The 21,243-nt window shown below is 41.8% G+C and overlaps 1 protein-coding gene across 2 annotated transcripts; it reads right to left on the reverse strand.

Annotated features, from left to right (window-relative positions):
• Positions 1–1,743: 1,743 nt before the first annotated feature.
• Positions 1,744–21,072, reverse strand: LOC110519917 (serine protease hepsin). 2 transcript variants are annotated; one of them, XM_036970186.1, is made up of 14 exons: positions 20,925–21,072; positions 20,644–20,805; positions 20,038–20,163; positions 8,315–8,413; positions 7,822–7,863; positions 7,584–7,722; positions 6,826–6,945; positions 6,639–6,679; positions 6,178–6,343; positions 5,798–5,994; positions 4,979–5,074; positions 3,858–4,000; positions 3,243–3,407; positions 1,744–3,136 (listed from the first exon to the last, which is right to left on the reverse strand). In XM_036970186.1, the coding sequence occupies exons 3-14, from the start codon at positions 20,054–20,056 to the stop codon at positions 3,083–3,085; spliced, it is 1,281 nt and encodes a 426-aa protein (XP_036826081.1). In that variant the 5' UTR covers positions 20,057–20,163; positions 20,644–20,805; positions 20,925–21,072; the 3' UTR covers positions 1,744–3,082. The 2 variants fall into 2 exon arrangements, with proteins under 2 accessions (XP_036826081.1, XP_036826078.1); XM_036970183.1 differs by having other exon boundaries at positions 20,644–21,072.
• Positions 21,073–21,243: the final 171 nt, after the last annotated feature.

Below are 21,243 nucleotides of genomic sequence, written 5' to 3' on the forward strand. Positions count from 1 at the left end.
TTTGGTAGCGTAGTGTAGTTTTTCTGGGCTGGAGGATGGATGATGAGGGGGTATGAGGAAGAGATGGGTACAGTGAATGAGAGAAATGGGAGGGGAGAAGTGACAGCAAGGAGAGAAGCGCAACATAATCAGTCATAGCCTGTGACACAGCCTAGTCCTCATTTGCCTAGGAGGCAAAGAGCACTACTTCTCTTGGAAAGGGTTGTTTGACTGTTTGACTATTCCAATGTGAATTGGTCTGAGATTGTATTTTCCTACTATATGAGGGACATCAGTGAAACCAAGGCACCACTACAAATATTGCTGTCTGTCTACATTCTCAACCTGTATTGTAATATCATAACACAATTATCTAGGTCTGGATGGCTGCTCTTGAGCCCAACCAATATTGGCTAAAATAAACACAATATGGTAGCTTTACAGTAGCTACCTTTACATGTATGATTGGCAAGACAGAACCAAAGGTCAACCAAGTCAGTCCTACCTGAGCATTGAAGATGAAGCAGAGCCAACAGGAACACAGACAGACCAAGCCCTGGTCCCGTCATCCCACATACAGACATTATTCTTCTCTTCATCAACAAAACAACTTTCTACCAACCCCTCCAAGACATCCGCTTTAGTGGACATTCATGTCCTGAGACTCTAGCTGCTGCCAATGATTCCAGCCTGAAAACACAGAGAGAGAGAGGACATACAACTCTCCTTGATCTACGACCTAAACAAATGAGCAAACAACATTATCTATGATGAAGGAACTCCCTGGACTGATTTGCAAGAAAGATTCCTGGGAAAGAAAATAATGTGAACAGGTTGAGCAGGGCTGGGCCGCATTTATCACAGGAAGCGATAAGGTTCTTTCACGTCCTCCTCCAGGTGATCCTGCCAATCCTTTCTCTCTCTCTGTGTGTCTCTCTCTCATTCCTTCTCAGAGCACATCCGTGATTTGAGTAAAGACATTTCACTTCCAAAGCAGGCACCCAATATTGTCCTTTTTTTCCCAAGGGAAAAAGAGACGGTGTCTCACTATACCACACAGTATAAAGTTCATATTCAAGTAATGCTAAAGCCTTTAGGTTGAAAATATGTTATGTACTTCAGGTACCTTTTAGGTTTACTATCAACAGATGTATTTGCATGGCCAGTGGACATAAGTCTATAACACATTTGGGTCTGGGAAAATACACAAGCTAATGGGGTTGCCTGGCAGGGGTCATTCGGGGCAGTCATAAGTTATCCAATGATTTAATGATAAGTTAGATCACGTTGACTGTAGAACTGATCATATAGTGAGCCATTTATAGTATCACCTTTCAGGATGTCTGAATAGTTCCGTTCCTGTAAACCAGGAATATTTAGATTCCATAAAACCAGTTTCACAAATGTTTCCAGATACAAGGTGTTATGTGTTACGGAAATGAAAGGCTTTTTACTGAGGCTTTAGTGGTACAGATGTAAGATCTTAATTTGATCACCCGGTTGAAGGAAATGTACAACTTTAAAAAGGTTTCTGGATGTTTGTAATTTCCACTTGATTTTCCATTACGGAAAATGTATCAACCCCTACAAAAATGTACATTAATTATAGTCCACATAATAATTCACATTTCCTGTTGCTGCAGGATTATTTTCCTTCTGTATCCAACTGTCTCAAATTAAGATCCTATATCTGTAGATGACATTTGACATACTTCATCCAGTTTGTTAAATTAAATCTTTATTTCAATACAATATTCAATAGAACAATTTATATTTACAGAAGGAATAGAGTTTAAATCAGTAACAATAACATTCTTACTAAGAATTTCATAATTTCTTCACAGAAAATATATATACATTCACATCTGTGGAAGTCATCTGCATAGAGACTAGACTTCAAACAATATAAAACGAGGAAATGAAAGCATAAAGACCGTCAAATAAGCTTGATAAACTACATCACATTAAACTACAGCAAATTGAGTCATGATGATCAACAGACAAGACAGAGTTTTTCTAGTGTTGCTGTGTAGCTAATTATCTACCAATAAGGTAGTTGTGGTTCTCAGCAGGTAATAGGCCCTTAACTGACAGTGTAGTGCATCATTTTGTGATGAATATGTAATATGACTTGGTGTTGCTAACCGTAATTCCTTAGTAACTTATGAAGCAGTAATGGTTAATAAGAACATCATTCTGGTTGTTATTGCACATTTGTGATTGAAATCCATGGATCACTTACAAATAAACATCCACTTTCAAAAAATCTGTTACTAATATTTACAATAAAGCCAAACAAAGAAAACTCTGACTTAACTATGAATATCTCATACGTTCTAATTTCTAATCTACACATGTTATAGAAATATCCTTTACATTTCACCTGTTTACTTGTCCCTAAATTCATGTCCCCACCAAAAACAAAACTAAGAAACGTGTCATTACAGGGCGTAACAGTCACTCTGAACTGCAATCTGTGATACAAACAAAGGATAGAGAGACACTTCAAGAGCTGAATATCTGACACCAATGTTTTATTTGTTACAAACATTTTAGGTATCATGGAATTTCAGCTACATGTTGTCTATGTTAAAATCTATTCAGTAACGTTGGCATTATTTGTTCAAGGGAATCATATAAAGGAGAAACTTCATGGCAAAACCAGCCAGAATGTTATTTAACATCTGTTTGAGCAATACATTTTGATACACAGGCTTGTTGTGTATCATACGTTTGTTGCACCTGAAAAGAGTCAAACTGTAAGGAAACCCTGAATACAAAAATTAACCCTTTGATGACATACAACTAATCCCCATGACAGTACAACCTGTACATTGGCTGGCAGAGTGGTGATTTTCTATGACTTTGTCATGCAAGTCCCATAAGTCTTTTCATTTGACACTTTCTCATTTCACAAGACCATAAACATGTTGATAATTCTTTGGTCAAGCTACCACTTCAAGGCTTTCCTCCAGTAATCTAGTTGAATTTACCTATACATCCAATTTCTGCACAAGGTTCCCCTAAAGGATGGGTTTTTTGGACAGGTGAAGTGCAGTAAGTCTGATGGATAATATTTTGGTCATTTCTGATCCCTTAAAGGTCAGTGCTCCCATGTACGCGCCATTTTGTGCACTCCTGGTGAATTGTGATACGTCTGTGAAGATAAGACAGGAAAAGAAGATTATACTTCCACCTGTGTGCATATGTGTACGTGTGTGTGTGTGTGTGCGTGCGTGTGTGTGTCTGTGTACTGTACTCACCCTCATGGCTGAGGAGATCCAGGGTAGGAAGCGGGACACTCTGGTGTAGACGCCAGGCTTCTTGGCCATGGCACAGCCTGTTCCCCAGCTCACCACCCCCAGCAGGCGGTAGCGGCTGGCCTTGGACAGGGAGTCCTCAGCCACAAACGGGCCCCCGCTGTCCCCCTGAGATAAAAAAAAAGTTAACCACTCACATACAGTACATTAGCCTAGTGGTTAGAGTGTTGGGACTAATAACTGAAAGGTTGCAAGTTCAAATCCCTGAGCTGACAAGGTACAAATCTGTCTTTCTGACAAGGCAGTTAACCCACTGTTCCTAGGCTGTCATTGAAAATAAGAATCTGTTCTTAACTGACTTGCCAAGTTAAATAAAAGTAAAATAATAAATACAATTATAAAATCAGTCTCACTTGGGTGAATGGATTATATAAATATTAGCAATTTCTCATGTAGAATCTGGATAGAGAGCAACGGTACAGACTTGCTCATATCCGACACATTCAGATGTCAATAATTGACATGTTTGTAAGTGGAGGATGGAAGGTGTAATTTTTTGTTCAAGTTTATTCATTGACTGCCAGAGCAGGGAAATTAGATGTCACTATAGCTGGTTACCTGACAGGCATCGGTACCACCCTTCTCAAAGCCAGCACAGAACATGCTGGTGGTGATCTGGTTGTCATAGTAATCAGGGGCGTTACAGACAGCGTCGTTGATGATTGGCACGTTAGCCTCCTGAAGAACGTCAGCAAGAGTCCCTAAGAGAGAAAGAGAGCGAGAGATATAGAGAGAACAAAGAGAGAGGAATAGAAAGAGAGAGAGAGAAAGCGCGAGGGACAGAGAGAAAGCGCGAGAGAGAGCTATTAATCACTCCATACACATTAATGATGGCGTGATCCGACAACCATATCTGACCAAAAGATTGTCGATTCCTGGTCAATAGTGCTTGGCACATCTACACACTATGACACTGTCCCTGTTTACATATTCAAAGGTCATGCAGAAAGAGAGAGGAGGGAGAGAAAGAAAGATATAGGGAGAGGCTGTCTTGTCCAATGACAACAATGATACAGATACTCTGTCTCTCTATGGTTCCAGATGATGTTTTAAACCCAGCTCCTACAGTATCTGGCTCTGGGACCAGATGATGATTTAAGTCCATATCCTACAGTATCTGGCTCTGGGACCAGATGATGCTTTAAGTCCATATCCTACAGTATCTGGCTCTGAGACCAGATGATGCTTTAAGTCCATATCCTACAGTATCTGTCTCTGGGACCAGAAGATGCTTTAAGCCCCTATCCTACAGTATCTGGCTCTGGGACCAGATGATGCTTTAAGTCCATATCCTACAGTATCTGTCTCTGGGACCAGAAGATGCTTTAAGCCCCTATCCTACAGTATCTGGCTCTGGGACCAGATTATGCTTTAAGTCCATATCCTACAGTATCTGTCTCTGGGACCAGAAGATGCTTTAAGCCCATATCCTACAGTATCTGTCTCTGGGACCAGAAGTTGCTTTAAGCCCCTATCCTACAGTATCTGTCTCTGGGACCAGAAGATGCTTTAAGCCCCTATCCTACAGTATCTGGCTCTGGGACCAGATTATGCTTTAAGTCCATATCCTACAGTATCTGTCTCTGGGACCAGAATATGCTTTAAGCCCATATCCTACAGTATCTGACTCTGGGACCAGATCTACATTTAAGGATGTAGAAGCTTACACAGTCACTTACCATAGTAACCTACATTTCCCCAGCCTGTCACTGTCCCCATCTGGCCGTCAATCAGGCGCTGGCCGTAGTGGGGTAAGCACACCGGCTGGATGTAGTCTACAGAAAACAGAAAGTGAAGAGGAGGGAGGGAGGGAGAGATGAGATTGAATTGAATTTAAATGTATACTTGCACAAAAATGGTTAAGATAGTTTACTTGCTGGCTTGTGTGTTGTAATCACTACGGACAATGTTAATCTTGTCGGCTGATGTTGTGTGTTCTTAATTTCCCCACCAGCGTGATATTTTATCATTAGAATAGCTGCAATTCTGAGTCCAACCACTAGATGTCAGACAGGGCCCAATATATCTGTCCTTGATAAACAACAGGAAGTTCACTGCATTGGGGTCCAGAGGACCGAGTTTGGGAAACGCTGTCCTAGAGAGTTTTCGCTCTCACATTATAACAATGTAATGTTTTTCTATGTACTTACAGCGATTCCAGGAAAGAAAAAATGACAGTGAAACAGAGGGCAAACTATTCTATCCTGTTCTGATATCATTGTCTTTTGTCCAGGCGACTGCAGGCAGGCAGTAAAGAGGGCCTTTGTTTGGTAGTCTGACTGGAAACCTGAACCTTGATGAAGGGAATTACCATAGTGACTCGTTCCTCATCTCTATTTCGCTTTATCACTTCTCTCTCATCCCCTTCTCTCTATCTCTCTCTCTCTCCCTCTTCTACCTCTAAGCACACGGTGACTTTGTCTGATGTGCCTTGAAAAAGAACAACAAATAATCACAGTATAATAAGAATATAACAAAATGGGCCCGGATGTGTTTACCTGTGAAGTGCAGAGGCTGGGCCAGAGCCAGGACAGCGATGTCTCTGCTGTTGTCGTCTATGTTGGGGTCTACAAAGGGCAGGTAGCTGCTGTGGTACACCACAGTCTTTACCTCAAGAACTCTAACATTCTTATGGGTGAGCTTGTTGTAGATGGAGCCCAGTAACACCCTCCATCGAGACACCTGTCGGTTCCTCCTGAGAGAGGGCAAATAGAATCCATGAGAATAAGTGTGTGTGTGTGTGTGTGTGTGTGTGTGTGTGTGTGTGTGTGTGTGTGTGTGTGTGTGTGTGTGTGTGTGTGTGTGTGTGTGTGTGTGTGTGTGTGTGTGAGAGAGAGAGAGTGAAAGAGATCGAAGTAGAAAAAGATTCAGGGCTTACTCTGGGAAGCAGTGGGCTGCGCTGACGATCCAGCGGTCTGAGATGATGGAGCCTCCACACTGGTGCACCCCGTCATACTGCAAACTGACCTGCCATGGCCAGCTACCCTGCCTAGCATCTACACCACCCACTATACGGTCCTCTGTCAGACTACGCCTGCCACAGTCTAGACAGACAGACAGAAAGAGAGGGGAGGGAGGGATAGGGAGGAGAAAGAGATATGGATGGGGACGGAGAAGGAGGAGACAGAGAGAGATAGGGAGAGAGAAGTAAAGAGATAAATAAGAGAGGGAGAAGTACAGGAGAGAAAGAGAGATAGGGAGGAGTAAAGAGAGAGGTAACAGGGGGGATGCAGGAGAGAGAGAGAGTTAAGCTATCCTCTACAACTCTCAGGTTGCTTCTCATCACTTTGTGTAAAAAGAGTATCACGGGACCAAACCAAACCTCTCAGCTGAACCTACCTTGACAAAGCAGACTTAAAACCTGGCCAGTTTCACAGTCACTGAAAAACAACAACAACAGTTAGACACAGCAGCCTGGAACCCTACATTCCTGCCCTTCTCTACTTTTCAGCCGGCTGCTGCTTTAATAAACACTGCCTTAAGGTAATCGTCTAGGAGATTTAAGAGTGTTAAAATAATGTCTTACCATGGATATAGAGACTCTTTGATCTTCTTGCCATAGGTCAGCTCCTTCTCATTGACACAGAAGAACTCCTCACGGTCGTTACTGCCTTCAGGGATACTGGACACGGAGTAATTCACCACGCTGGAGGGGACATAAGGCATGCATCTCTTTATTGCAGAGACTTCTATCACTGACAGATCAGTTGAAAGATCCCTGGCCTAAACCCAATGAAGTTACTTAGAGGCGCAGTATGTATAACTTTTTGTACGACCCAACCAAATCCACATAGCAATGTGAGGTAAAGATCTGTCAATCTCATTGAAAGAAAGTCTGAGAAGCGGTAGATCCATTTTGTATCCTATTTTTATGCTTCCTGTCCTTAAGTTTAGATTTCGCCTCTTTTTCTTTTCAGCTTTGTACACCAGCTGAAAATACAATCTTTTTTGATTTTGAAAATACATTTCACAGCTGTTTAGATTCTCTAAACTATACATTGCTTGCTTTGTGGCCATAAACTGAAATTAGGCAAACCATTAGAATTTTAGCAACCAGGCAAGGGTGGAGCACTTTCTGTGCAGCCTTCTTGCATGGCATAGGGGTATCAGCCCCCCACACCTCTCTGATTCAGATGGGTTGGGTTAAATGAGGAAGACACATTTCAGTTGTACAACTGACTAGGTATCCCCCTTTCCCTTTCCTTTTATCATGCTGTAGATAGTGACTCCCACTTTTGTATTTAATCTAAAGCCTTTCATATCACAATCCATCAATCTCCTCACCTGACAAAGCCCATCTCCTCACAGCTGATGTTGGCCAGGAGCTGGTTAGCCTCTGAGGAACAGAGGTGTCTCCACCGTCGCTCGGCCGAGTCAAACACCCGAAGACGTAGGTCCGAGCTTGGATTGGAGTTCACCTGGACTGGGTTGGAGCAATGAAATACTGGATCAAACAAACCGTTCTATCGATTCAGATACGATATGAGGTTGGCTTTGGTGGAGTGGTTTCCCTCTCACTTACCATCATATAATCCTGTGTCTTCTTCTCTGATACAAAATGTTACTAGGATTTGAAAAACAAACAAACAAAAGTCAACAATATGTAATATAAAACTGTGAAGTGCATACACACCCTGTTGATGAAACAGCAAACCTCACAGAGCCTGCAAACAAATCCACTGACTGCAATCAAACAATGTTGGTAATATCTGTACCAAAGATGGGAGGATGAATTAAGATAGTTCACTCAGGCCGTATACCATTGAAAAAATTGGTCAGTTACTGTCTACTTAAGGGGGTGGCTCTCCCATAGACACCAATGTGATAGCAACGGGTTCTGGTGCACTTAGTTCATTGACTTCCATTCAAACAGAAACAAATGAGAGAGTGGGATGTTTCGCTTCCTCTTCTGTCTGTACTATGGAAAAACTAAAACTACATTGCCCATAAAGCACTGCTCATTGCCAAAAGGTACACATCACTACTATGTGAGAGCAGAAGCAGAGATATCTCACCTACAGCCCAGACAGCAGCTCCAATCCCCCCCAGTAGCACCACGGTTAGACACACGCCTGCCACGCGACATGGGGTCAGGAAGGTCACCCCCGCGTTTCCTGTAAAAGACAACACACACAACAAAAACAACACACACCACAAAAACATAACATTACGTTCAACATCACACTGAAGGTAGTCTGGCCCAAGAGTGTGAAGGTGAACGACAAGGCACTGGAATGACAAGCCACCCTTGCTGTCTCTGCAGGGCTCCCCTCTCTTCACTGGGATTCTCTGACCCTATTAAGGTTGCTGAGTCATTGGCTTGCTTGCGCTTTCCCATTCCGTCCCCAGGAGGGGTGCATTGGTGACAACTGCTGATGTAAAAAGGGCTTTATAAATAAATGTGATTGATTGATTGACATTTACTCCTGATGTGCTGACTCTTGCACCCTCTATAACCACTGTGATTATTATTTGACCCTGCTGGTCATTTATGAACATTTGAACATCTTGAAGAAGTGAAAGTGTTTTAATCAGATAGGTAAAAAGGAAGAGAGAGTGTCTTAATAACACACTGGCAAATTGGCACATTGAAAAAGTACAAATGAATAGGATCAATAGTCCAAAGTCTGCTCCATTTCCATAGAGCTAAAACAAACTGCAAGCTTGATTTCAGTGCCATCTCAAGCCCCAACAAATTGTCACTGTGTCCCTAGCTAGAACACAAGGTTGGGCAGAATGAGAGGTCATTTCATTACATTAAATTGCTGATGATGATGAAAGATCCATGAACTGACCAGTCACTAACTGTTACAAGTTTGGTTGAACCAAAACAAAGCCACACTTGATCAAGCACCGTTTACAACCTAAGTCGTGTGAGACACACTTATGTGCACACACACACACACACACACACACACACACACACACACACACACACACACACACACACACACACACACACACACACACACACACACAGGTGGCATGCGTAAACCTTCTGTGTTTGCAGACAGGAATCTGAGGTGCAGAGAGTGGAGTTCTGGAGTGATCATTAACCTTGCAGGCTGGACAGCCAGCACCAGCCTGTGTGGAGACATGCCACACACCAGACCAAACCAGCAGAGCAGACCAGCAGAGACACTGACTGCAAGGCATGATAAGTTCCTGACTCAGCGCAAACAAACCAACTGTCTGTGTGTGGATCCAACTCAGGTCTAACACACGTCTATAAGAATGCTCTGTAGGTAATACACAGGTCTACAAGTCTGTTCTTACTGTGTAAGTATACACAAGTCTTTATGTATGCTATAGGGCCAAGACGTTTTACTGATCTGGTCGTGTGACCCTAGCTATGTGGGCAACAAACCAGTCTGATGGACACTTAAGAACAATCTCCTAAATACACACATCAATACATGCCCGATAGTGAAGACATCATTCAACCATTCGACACCAACAACACAAACAGTTGCACTATATTTCACATTTGAGTCATTTAGCAGACGCTCTTATCCAGAGCGACTTACAGGAGCAATTAGGGTTAAATGCCTTGCTCAATGGCACAGACAGATGTTTTACTTAGTCGACTCAGGGATTCGAACTAGCGACCTTTTGGTTACCAAAGCTCTTAACCGCTAGGCTACCTGCCACCCACTACCTGGATCACCAAAGCTGCTTGTACAGATACAGCCTGCTGGATGAGCATGTCTCTTATCAATAACATAACACTCTTTCCCGTTGTATCTTATACAAGGAAAACGAGCATCAACCTGATACTCTGCCAATTAAAAGAGAGGAAAATCAACATCGCAAACAAAGGAGGGAGACTGGAATTCAGTGAGAAAACACTGGGGGTTCTGTAAGGCCATGGGGTCTGCCGTCTATACTCAATACCTCAGGATATGGGCACAGTTTACAGGCAGCTGATGACTCTTCAGAGTGATGGGGAAATCCTCCACTTTTTCCCCCTTACTCACCACTGTCAATCAGTGTGGACCATGCATCAACAATAAGATACATGGGTTTTTACTGAGAGAGCGTTAAAATAAAAACATTAAGTACAGTTGCTCTTAAGATGAAACATTTTATTTGGCTTTTGTATACAGTACGGTTTTCTTTTTTTTAAACCTTTATTTAATTAGGCAAGTCAGTTAAGAACAAACTCATATTTACAATGACGGTTTACTAGAAGGCAAAAGGACACCTGCAGGGCGGGGACTGGGATTAAAAATATATATAAACCCAGCAAAAAAAGAAACGTCTCTTTATCAGGACCCTGTCTTTCAAAGATAATTCATAGAAACCCGAACAACTTCACAGATCTTCAATGTAAATGGTTTAAACAATGTTTCCCATGCTTGTAAAATGAACCATAAACAATTAATGAACATGCACCTGTGGAACACTAACAGACACTGTCATGTTCTGACCTTACCTCTTTTGTTATGTCTTTGTTTTAGTATGGTCAGGGCGTGAGTTGGGTGGGTTGTCTATGTTAGTTTTTCTATGATTTGCTATTTCTGTGTTTGGCCTGGTATGGTTCTCAATCAAGGGCAGCTGTCAATCGTTGTCCCTGATTGAGAACCATATTTAGGTAGCCTGTTTTCTATTGTGTTTCGTGGGTGATTATTTTCTGTTTTCTGTTGTGTGTCTGCACCAGCCAGAACTGTTTTCGGTTGTTTCTCTTTGTTATTTTGTTATTTCCGTGTTCATTCTAATAAATATGGACACATACCACGCTGCACCTTGGTCCTCACCTTCTGCCACCAACAACGGCGTTAGGCAATTAAGGTCACAGTTATAAAAACTTAGGACACTAAAGAGGCCTTTCTACTGACTCTGAAAAACACCAAAAGAAAGATGCCCAGGGTCCCTGCTCGAGTGAACGTGCCTTAGGCATGCTGCAAGGAGGCATGAGGACTGCAGATGTGGCCAGGGCAATAAATTGCAATGTCTGTACTGTGAGACACCTAAGACAGCGCTACAGGGAGACAGAACGGACAGCTGATTGTCCTCACAGTGGCAGACCAAGTGTAACAACACCTGCACAGGATCGGTACATCCGAACATCGCACCTGCGGGACAGGTACAGGATGGCAACAACAACTGACCGAGTTACACCAGGAACGCACAATCCCTCTATCAGTGCTCAGACTGTCCGCAATAGGCTGAGAAAGGCTGGACTGAGGGCTTGCAGGCCTGTTGTAAAGACAGGTCCTCACCAGACATCACCGGTGAGGACAACGTCGCCTATGGGCACAAACCCACCGTCGCTGGCCGAGACAGGACTGGAAAAAAGTGCTCTCCACTGACGGGTCACGGTTTTGTCTCACCAGGGGTGATGGTCGGATTCGCGTTTATTGTCAAAGGAATGGGCGTTACACTAATGCCTGTACTCGGGAGCGGGATTGATTTGGAGGTGGAGGGTCCGTCATGGTCTGGGGCGGTGTGTCACAGCATCATCGTGCTGAGCTTGTTGTCAATGCAGGCAATCTTAACACTGTGTGTTACAGGGAAGACATCCTCCTCCCTCATGTGGTACCCTTCCTGCAGGCTCATTCTGACATGATCCTCCAGCATGACAATGCCACCAGCCATACTGCTCGTTCTGTGCGTGATTTCAAGCAAGACAGAAATGTCAGTGTTCTGCCATGGCCAGCGAAGAGCCTGGATCTCAATCCCATAGAGCACGTCTAGGACTTGTTGGATTGGAGGGTGAGGGCTAGGGCCATTCCCCACATAAATGTCCGGGAACTTGCAGGTGCCTTGGTGGAAGAGTGGAGGAACATCTCACAGCAAGAACTGGAAAATCTGGTGCAGTCCATGAGGAGGATATGCACTGCAGTACTTAAAACCTCTCTGGGATATGTGGGACGTCCCACATCGTCAACAGCCAGTGAAAGTGCAGGGCGCAAATTCAAAACAACAAAAATCTCATAATTAAAATTCCTCAAGCATACAAGTATTTTACACTAATTTAAAGATATAATTCTCGTTAATCCAGCCACAGTGTCTGATTTAAAAAATGCTTTACAGCGAAAGCAACACAAATGATTATGTTAGGTCACCACCAACTCACAGAAAAACACAGCCATTTTTTCAGCCAAAGAGAGGAGTCACAAAAAGCACAAATAGAGGTAAAATTAATCACTTTCCTTTGATGATCTTCATCAGATGACACTCATAGAACTTCATGTTACACAATGCATGTATGTTTTTTTTCGATAAACTGCATATTTCTATAAAAAAAAATCTCATTTTACATTGGCGCGTTACGTTCAGTAGTTCTAAAACATGCGTTGATTGTGCAGAGAGCCACATCTATTTACAGAAATACTCATTATAAATGTTGATGAAAATACAACAATACAAATACATGAAATTAGAGATATACTTCTCCTTAAAACCAGTTATGCATTAGGGGGCGCTATTAAAATTTTTGGATGGAAAACGTTCCCGTTTTAAACAAGATATTTTGTCACGAAAAGATGCTCGACTATACATATAATTGACAGCTTTGGAAAGAAGACACTCTGACGTTTCCAAAACGGCAAATATATTGTCTGTGAGTGCCACAGAACTGATGTTACAGGCGAAACCCAGATAAAAATCCAACCAGGAAGTGCCGCATTTTTTGAAACTGCCTCATGCCAATGACTCCTTATATGGCTGTGAATGAGCTACAAATGAGCTTACATTTTCCACGTATTCCCCAAGGTGTCTACAGCATTGTGACGTCTTTTTACGCATTTCCATTGAAGAATAGCCGTAAGGGAGCATATTTAGCAAGTGGTCACATGGTGTCTCCCGCAGAAAATCTTGCGTAAAATACTGAGGTAGCCATTTTTCCAATCGCTTCTTATGAGAAACCAATTGCCTCGACGGATATATTATCGAATATATATGTCAAAAACACCTTGAGGATGGATCCTAAACAACGTTGCCGTGTTTATGTCGATATTATGGAGCTAATTTTGAAAAAAGTTTGGCGTTGTAATAGTAGCATTTTCCGGTCGATTTCTCAGCCAAGCATGATGAACAAATGGGAGCTATTTCGCCTACAAAAGTAATATTTTTTGAAAAAAGGAACATTTTGCTATCTAACTGGGAGTCTCCTGAGTGAAAGCATCCGAAGTTCTTCAAAGGTAAATGATTTAATTTGGTTGATTTTCTTATTTTTGTGAAAATGTTGCCTGCTGCCAGCAGAGCCTAGCATAGCATTATGCCATGATAAACTTACACAAATGCTTGTCTATCGTTGGCTGTAACGCATATTTTGAAAATCTGAGATGACAGTGTTGTTAACAAAAGGCTAAGCTTGTGTTTGAATATATTTATTTAATTTCATTTGTGATTTTCATGAATAGGAAAAGTTACTAGGGGTATTTATGTCCGCTGCGTTATGCTAATTCATTTGAGGCTATGATTACGATCCCGGATCCGGGATTGCTCGTCGCAAGCAACCGCTGTGTCAGATTTCAAAAAAAATTTACGGAAAAAGCAAACCATGCAATAATCTGAGTACAGCGTTCAGACAACAAAGCAGCCAAAAAGATATCCGCCATATTGGGTGGTTGACATTAGTCAGAAATAGCATTATAAATATTAACTTACCTTTGATGATCTTCATCAGAATGCACCCCCAGGAATCGCAGTTCCACAATAACTGTTTGTTTTGTTCGATAATGTCCATCATTTATGTCCAAATTAGAGGTTGACCGATTAATCGGAATGGCTGATTAATTAGGGCCGATTTCAAGTCTTCATAATAATCGGAAATCAGTATTTTTGGAAGCCAGTTTGCAGATGAAAAAAATTATATATATATATATATATAGCTTTATTTAACTAGGCAAGTCAGTTAAAACCTCTTAGAACTACCCATCCCGAATCCGGGAGAATTGTCATAAACTACACTAATTAGCATAGCGCAACGGCCAAAAAATATTACTAGAAAATATTCATATTCATGAAATCACAAGTGAAATATAGTGAAACACATCTAAGCCTTTTGTTAATCACCCTGTCATCTCTGATTTTGAAATTATGCTTTACAGCCAAAGCAAGACAAGTGTTTGTCTAAGTTTATCGATAGCCTAGCATAGCATTATGTCCAGCTAGCAGCAGGAAGCTTGGTCACGAAAATCAGAAAAGCAATCAAATTAAATCGTTTACCTTTGATGAGCTTCAGATGTTTTCACTCACGAGACTCCCAGTTAGACAGGAAATGTTCCTTTTGTTCCATAAAGATTATTTTTATAGCCGAAATACCTCCATTTCTTGTCCACGTTTTGTTGAGAAATCCACCGGAAATTGCGGTCAAATTAGATCCATAATATCGACAGAAACATGGCAAACGTTTTTTATAATCAATCCTCAAGGTGTTTTTCAAATATCTATTAAATAATATATCAACCGGGACAATTGGCTTTTCAGTAGGAACGAGAGGAACAATGGCCGCCTTTGTCTATTACGCACAAATCACTCTGAGAGCCACCACCTGACCACTGACGCAATGTTGTCGTTCATGTCCTGAGAAATAGCCAGTTTACTTTGGGAACGTTATTTTTTCAAAAATGAAAATAGTGCCCCATAGTTTCAAGAGGTAAGAACAACAGTCTTATTTTCAATGACGGCCTAGGAACGGTGGGTTAACTGCCTCGTTCAGGGGCACAACGACAGATATTCACCTTGTCAGCTCGGGGGATTCAATCTTGCAACCTTACAGTTAACTAGTCCAACGCAATAACGACCTGCCTCTCTCTCGTTGCACTCCACAAGGAGACTGACTGCCTGTTACGCAAATGCAGTAAGCCAAGGTAAGTTGCTGGCTAGCATTAAACTTATCCTATAAAAAAACATCAATCATAATCACTAGTTAACTACACATGGCTGATGATATTACTAGATATTATCTAGCGTGTCCTGCGTTGCATATAATCTGACTGAGCATGCAAGCATACAAGTATCTAAGTATCTGACTGAGCGGTGGTAGGCAGAAGCAGGTGCGTAAACATTCATTCAAACAGCACTTTCGTGCGTTTTGCCAGCAGCTCTTCATTGTGCGTCAAGCATTGCGCTGTTTATAACTTCCAGCCTATCAACTCCCGAGATGAGGCTGATGTAACCGAAGTGAAATGGCTAGCTAGTTAGCGCTTGCTAATAGCGTTTCAAACGTCACTCACTCTGAGCCTTCTAGTAGTTGTTCCCCTTGCTCTGCATGGGTAACACTGCTAGGATGGTGGCTGTTGTCGTTGTGTTGCTGGTTCGAGCCCAGGGAGGAGCGAGGAGAGGGACGGAAGCTGTACTGTTACACTGGCAATACTAAAGTGCCTATAAGAACATCCAATAGTCAAAGGTTAATTAAATACAAATGGTATAGAGGGAAATAGTCCTATAATTCCTGAGGCTGGTGTAACTAGCACGTGCTGTTATCGTTGTGTTGCTGGTTCAAGCCCAGGGAGGAGCGAGGAGAGGGATGGAAGCTATACTGTTATACCTCTTTACCTGGGAATATTGAAGACTCATGTTAAAAGGAACCACCAGCTTTCACATGTTCTCATGTTCTGAGCAAGGAACTGAAACGTTAGCTTTCTTACATAGCACATATTGCACTTTTACTTTCTTCTCCAACACTTTGTTTTTGCATTATTTAAACCAAATTGAACATGTTTCATTATTTACTTGAGGCTAAATTGATTTTATTGATGTATTATATTAAGTTAAAATAAGTGTTCATTCAGTATTGTTGTAATTGTAATTATTACAAATACATTTTTTTTTTAAATCGGACGATTAATCGGTATTGGCTTTTTTGGTCCTCCAATAATCGATATCGGTATCGGCGTTGAAAAATCATAATCGATCGACCTCTAGTCCAAATAGCTTCTTTTGTTAGGGCGTTTGGTAAACAAATCCAAAAGCGCGTTCAGGTCCTGCCGAACGTCGGATGAAAAGTTCAAAAAGTTCCATTACAGCCAGTAGAAACTTGTCAAACTAAGTATAGAATCAATCTTTAGGATGTTTTTATCATAAATCTTCAATAATGTTCCAACCGGAGAATTCCTATGTCTGTAGAAAAGCAATGGAACGAGAGCTAACTCTCTCGTAACTGCGCCTCAGAGCCTGTGGCAATCTGCCAGACACCTGGCTTATTCCTCTCTCATTCGGCCCCACTTCACAGTAGAATCTTCAAACAAAGTTCTAAAGACTCTTGCCATCTATTGGAAGCCTTAGGAAGTGCAACATAACCAATATCCCACTGTATCTACAATAGGGGCTAAGTTTAAAAAAACTACAAGCCTCAGATTTCCCACTTCTTGGTTGGATTTATCTCAGGTCTTCGCCTGCCATATGAGTTCTGTTATACTCACAGACATCATTCAAACAGTTTTAGAAACTTCAGAGTGTTTTCTATCCAATACTACTAATAACATGCATATATTAGCATCTGGGACAGAGTAGCAGGCAGTTTACTTTGGGCACCTTATTCATCCAAGCTACCCAATACTGCCCCCCTGTCACCAAGAAGTTAATGCAGATAGTGGCCACACGAGATACTGACTGTTACTTTTGATGTTGATCCCCCCCCCCCCCCCCTTTGTTCAGGGACACATTGTTCCATTTCTGTTAGTCACATGTCTGTTGAACTTGTTCAGTTTATGTCTCAGTTGTTGAATCTTGCTAGGTTCATACAAATATTTACACATGTTAAGTTCGCTGAAAATAAACGACAACACAGCATGGTAGCAACACATGACAACAACATGGTAGCAACACAACATGGTAGCAGCACAAAACATGGTACAAACATTATTGGGCACAGACAACAGCACAAATGGCAATAAGGTAGAGACAACAATACATCACACAAAGCAGCCACAACTGTCAGTAAGAGTGTCCATGATTGAGTCTTTGAAGGAAGAGATTAAGATAAAACTGTCCAGTTTGAGTGTTTGTTGCAGCTCGTTCCAGTCATTAGCTGCCGCAAACTGAAAAGACAAGCAACCCAGGAATGTGTGTGCTTTGGGGACCTTTAACAGAATGTGACTGGCAGAACGGGTGTTGTATGTGGAGTATGTGGGCTGCAGTAGATATCTCAGAAAGGGGGGAGTGAGGCCTATAAATCAGCCTCAACCAGTGGGTCTTGCGACGGGTACACAGAGATGACCAGTTTACAGAGGATGATAGAGTGCAGTGATGTGTCCTATAAGAAGCATTGGTGGCAAATCTGATGGCCGAGTGGTAAAGAACATCTAGAAGCTCGAGAGCACCCTTACCTGCCGATCTATAAATGATGTCTCCGTAATCTAGCATGGGTAGGATGGTCATTGGAATCAGGGTTAGTTTGGCAGCTGGGGTGAAAGAGGAGCGATTACGATAGAGGAAACCAAGTCTAGATTTAACTTTAGCCTGCAGCTTTGATATGTGCTGAGGGAAGGACAGTGTACCGTCTAGCCATACTCCCAAGTACTTGTATGAGGTGACTACCTCAAGCTCTAAACCCTCAGAGGTAGTAATCACACCCGTGGGGAGAGTGGCATTCTTCTTACCAAACCACATGACCTTTGTTTTGGAGGTGTTCAGAACAAGGTAAGGGTAGTTGGAAGGCTTGTTGAAAACTAAGAAAACTTTGTTGTAGAGTATTTAACAGAAGATCCAGGGAGGAGCCAGCTGGGTATAAGATTGTATCATCTGCATATACTGTAAATGGATGAGAGAGCTTCCTACTGCTTGAACTATGTTGTTGATGTAAACTGAGAAGGGTGTGGGGCCTAGGATCGAGCCTTGGGATACTCCCTTGGTGAAAGGCAGTGACTGAGACAGCAGATTTTCTGACTTTATACACTGCACTCTTTGAGAGAGGAAGTTAGCAGATCAGGCCAAAGATTCCTCAGAGACACCAATAAAACACACAGTTGATCTGCATAACATACAGTGAAGCTCTGTTAGTGTGATGACTGTACATTATATAATAAAATTGACTCTTTTGGTGCAGTCACCTATGGCAACCACAGAGAACCCTGACTCAGCACATGTTATAGGCTGCTGATTCAAGGGCTTTTCCAGATATCAGTCTGGAGCCATGATACACTGGCTCATGGGTGTGCTGGCTTTTGTTCCAACCCAGCACTAACGCGCATGAAGACCATGATTAGTTGATTGTTTGAAACAGGTATGGTCTAGAGAGCAGAACCATTCATACCCAGTCGCATTGCAGAACCCTGCACTACATATTTAAATTAGAACATTCCTTCTCTGTACAAAAGCGATTCTCAACCTTGTTGATTTTGAGGAGACATTCTACTGATAACAAACACTTTCCATGACTACAAAACCCATCCCAAACCCATCCACCTATGTCCTGTGAGGCCGTATCAATAGATAAATGTGTTATTGTTCCTGCGCATGACTCTCAGTAATGACAGGGGTGAGGAAGGGACCACAGATCCTATTGACATAACTTTATCTCAGGCCAGTCTCCCTTCCAGTATTCCAGCTGCTGGTTCCAAAAAAGCCCCACATTTCCTAAGCCCACTCCAGTGGATTCTGGAGTCACAGGCCTGGAGCTGGAGAACAAGCCCTGCTATTGTTTTAGCCTCTACCTGAGTACAATCTGTGTGTGGGAAATACACATATCCTTTGCTGAAGGGAGATACATAAGGTGAAAGGCCTAGTTCATTCCCTTGTGTCTCTCTCAGGAAGATGGTATTCTGCCTCATTTCACAATAGAAAGACAATTTCATAAAGTTACATATGTTTCTGAACTGTGACTAAAATGTCTCACACATCAATCAATGAGTCATGGAATGCCACAAATCAGCAACTAAACCACAGATAGAGACCACAGTGTTGTACACCTGAGCCCACACCTCAACCCAGACCAAAACAAACCCAGACAACACAACAATCACCAGTCATGCTGTAACTGTTTCAGCTACACTGTACAGGATCAACTCAGAAGGAAACTGAGATGTTGTTCATTGGATGGTGACTCGGGTTTGACAATGGCTTTACATTGAAACATAGAATCTGTCAGAGAGTCCTGGTGAGCATCTCTCTGACAGATTCTATGTTTCAATGTAAAGCAATGCTAGAACCCACTGGATTTAGTAAACATTGTTAAATGATTGATAATGGTGAAGGATAATGTTCTCCATTCAGAAATAACTCTAGACTCAACAAATAGATAATAAAAGAGGTTCCTTGTGTTATAGATAATAATAAATATAGAATCAAAGGTGCATGGATAAAGTATCACTCCACTCTTAGAAAAATGGGTTTCTAAAGGGTTCTTTGGCTGTCCCCATTGGAAAATCCTTTTAGGTTCCAGGTAGAACACTTTTGGGTTCCATGTAGAACCCTCTGGGAAAAGGTTACTACATAGAACCCATAGGGTTCTACCTGGAACCAAAAAGTGATCTTCAAAGGGTTCCCCTATGGGCACAGCAAAATAATCCTTTTAAGTTCTAGATAGCATCTTTTTTCTAAGAGTGTGTGTCCTTTTATAAAAGCAAAATTATTTGAAAGATCTTCGGCAAAAACAGACTGTATGAAAAAATATATATTTAAAAGGTTCCTAATCTAGATCACAAACTCGACACCACAAAAGGTAGCTTACCCCATCAAACAGCAAGCAGTGGCCAGTTCTATTAATCTTTAACGCTGATGTCTGATGTCAAATATAGAGGGAAAATATGTGGCAAGCACAATGTCTGGATGTGTGTGGAACACTCACCGTTCTTTTTCTCAGTCATTTTTTCTTGCTCAAAAGTTGAAAATGAAAAGAGTTAGCTGAAGTTCAGAGTGGCCCTGCTTCACAGCTCCTGTGATGGTCAATTTGCCACCCAGTCTTATTCACAGCCTATATAAATAGATAGCACGGAACATGAACGTTAATAAACTTTTTGACTGGAGAGAGGTGGGTTAAACAAGTTAAATAAACCAAAGGGCAAAGTGAGTTGTTTTTAGCAGATTTGACTAATAGTCCAGGCTGAAGGGGAAATTGACATTTTTCTATGGAATAAATGTGTAATAAACATGTCTCTACTGATGAGTGGTAGCTATATTGTAATTTACCACAGAATTTGGATATGCTGTTTCTCTTCAGTATGCATACTAGCTAGCTACCAATAGGCCTACCATCCAGCATAGAATGATTAGGCCTACATACCTTTCATATCGAGAAACTCATAACAATCACCATTAGACGTGAACACTGGACAGAATGTAACTGTTACTTTTCCATATGTATTTTCATGATCAAAAACAACTCACATACTTTAAAATGACAGAGTAACGTTAGTAGGTTACTCAAAATCCATACCATTCTCAGAGTACTAACCTCTCTTTTGCAACAGACTGCTTGTCAAGTCAAGCGTGAAAAAATGAAGTTACAATCTCGGCGATTACTCTCGAGGCCCGCTGTTCCCTCCGGGGTAGAAGTATGAATAGGCTGTAAACTCCACCATGGATATTCCCAATACTTCGACAAGTGGTTGTATGCCTACAAAAGAGTACGAAAAGAAAACGTTCCTCACTTTCTCCCCTTCTGCGAAAGAAAACAGTTCTCCGTTCAAAACTGAGAATAAAAAATAATTTCCAATAGATAAAACGTGTAGCTACCAATGTAATTTTTACACAGTTGTTTTTCCGGTAAAAACAAGACAGCTCAGCAGTTCGACTTGTTCTGCGCTCATTGCCTTTTAGAAACGGTCAAGGTAGCACACAGGTGACGTCATGAGATATCGGTCAAATGGCACCTGCAGAGCAGAGCACAAAGTTAAAGCCCTTTTGTTTTTAATGACCATGGTGAGTCAAGTGTAACCGTTAACAACCCCTTCAATTGATTTACCGTTTCCTAGTTTCACATGTATGTGTTAAGTTTAGCTAATGTTCGAGGCGATAGACCAAAGTGCAATGAAGTTGAGGCATGGGTAGGCCA

The sequence above is a fragment of the Oncorhynchus mykiss genome, chromosome 3 (genome assembly GCF_013265735.2).
Source record: "Oncorhynchus mykiss isolate Arlee chromosome 3, USDA_OmykA_1.1, whole genome shotgun sequence".
Lineage (NCBI taxonomy): Eukaryota > Metazoa > Chordata > Actinopteri > Salmoniformes > Salmonidae > Oncorhynchus > Oncorhynchus mykiss.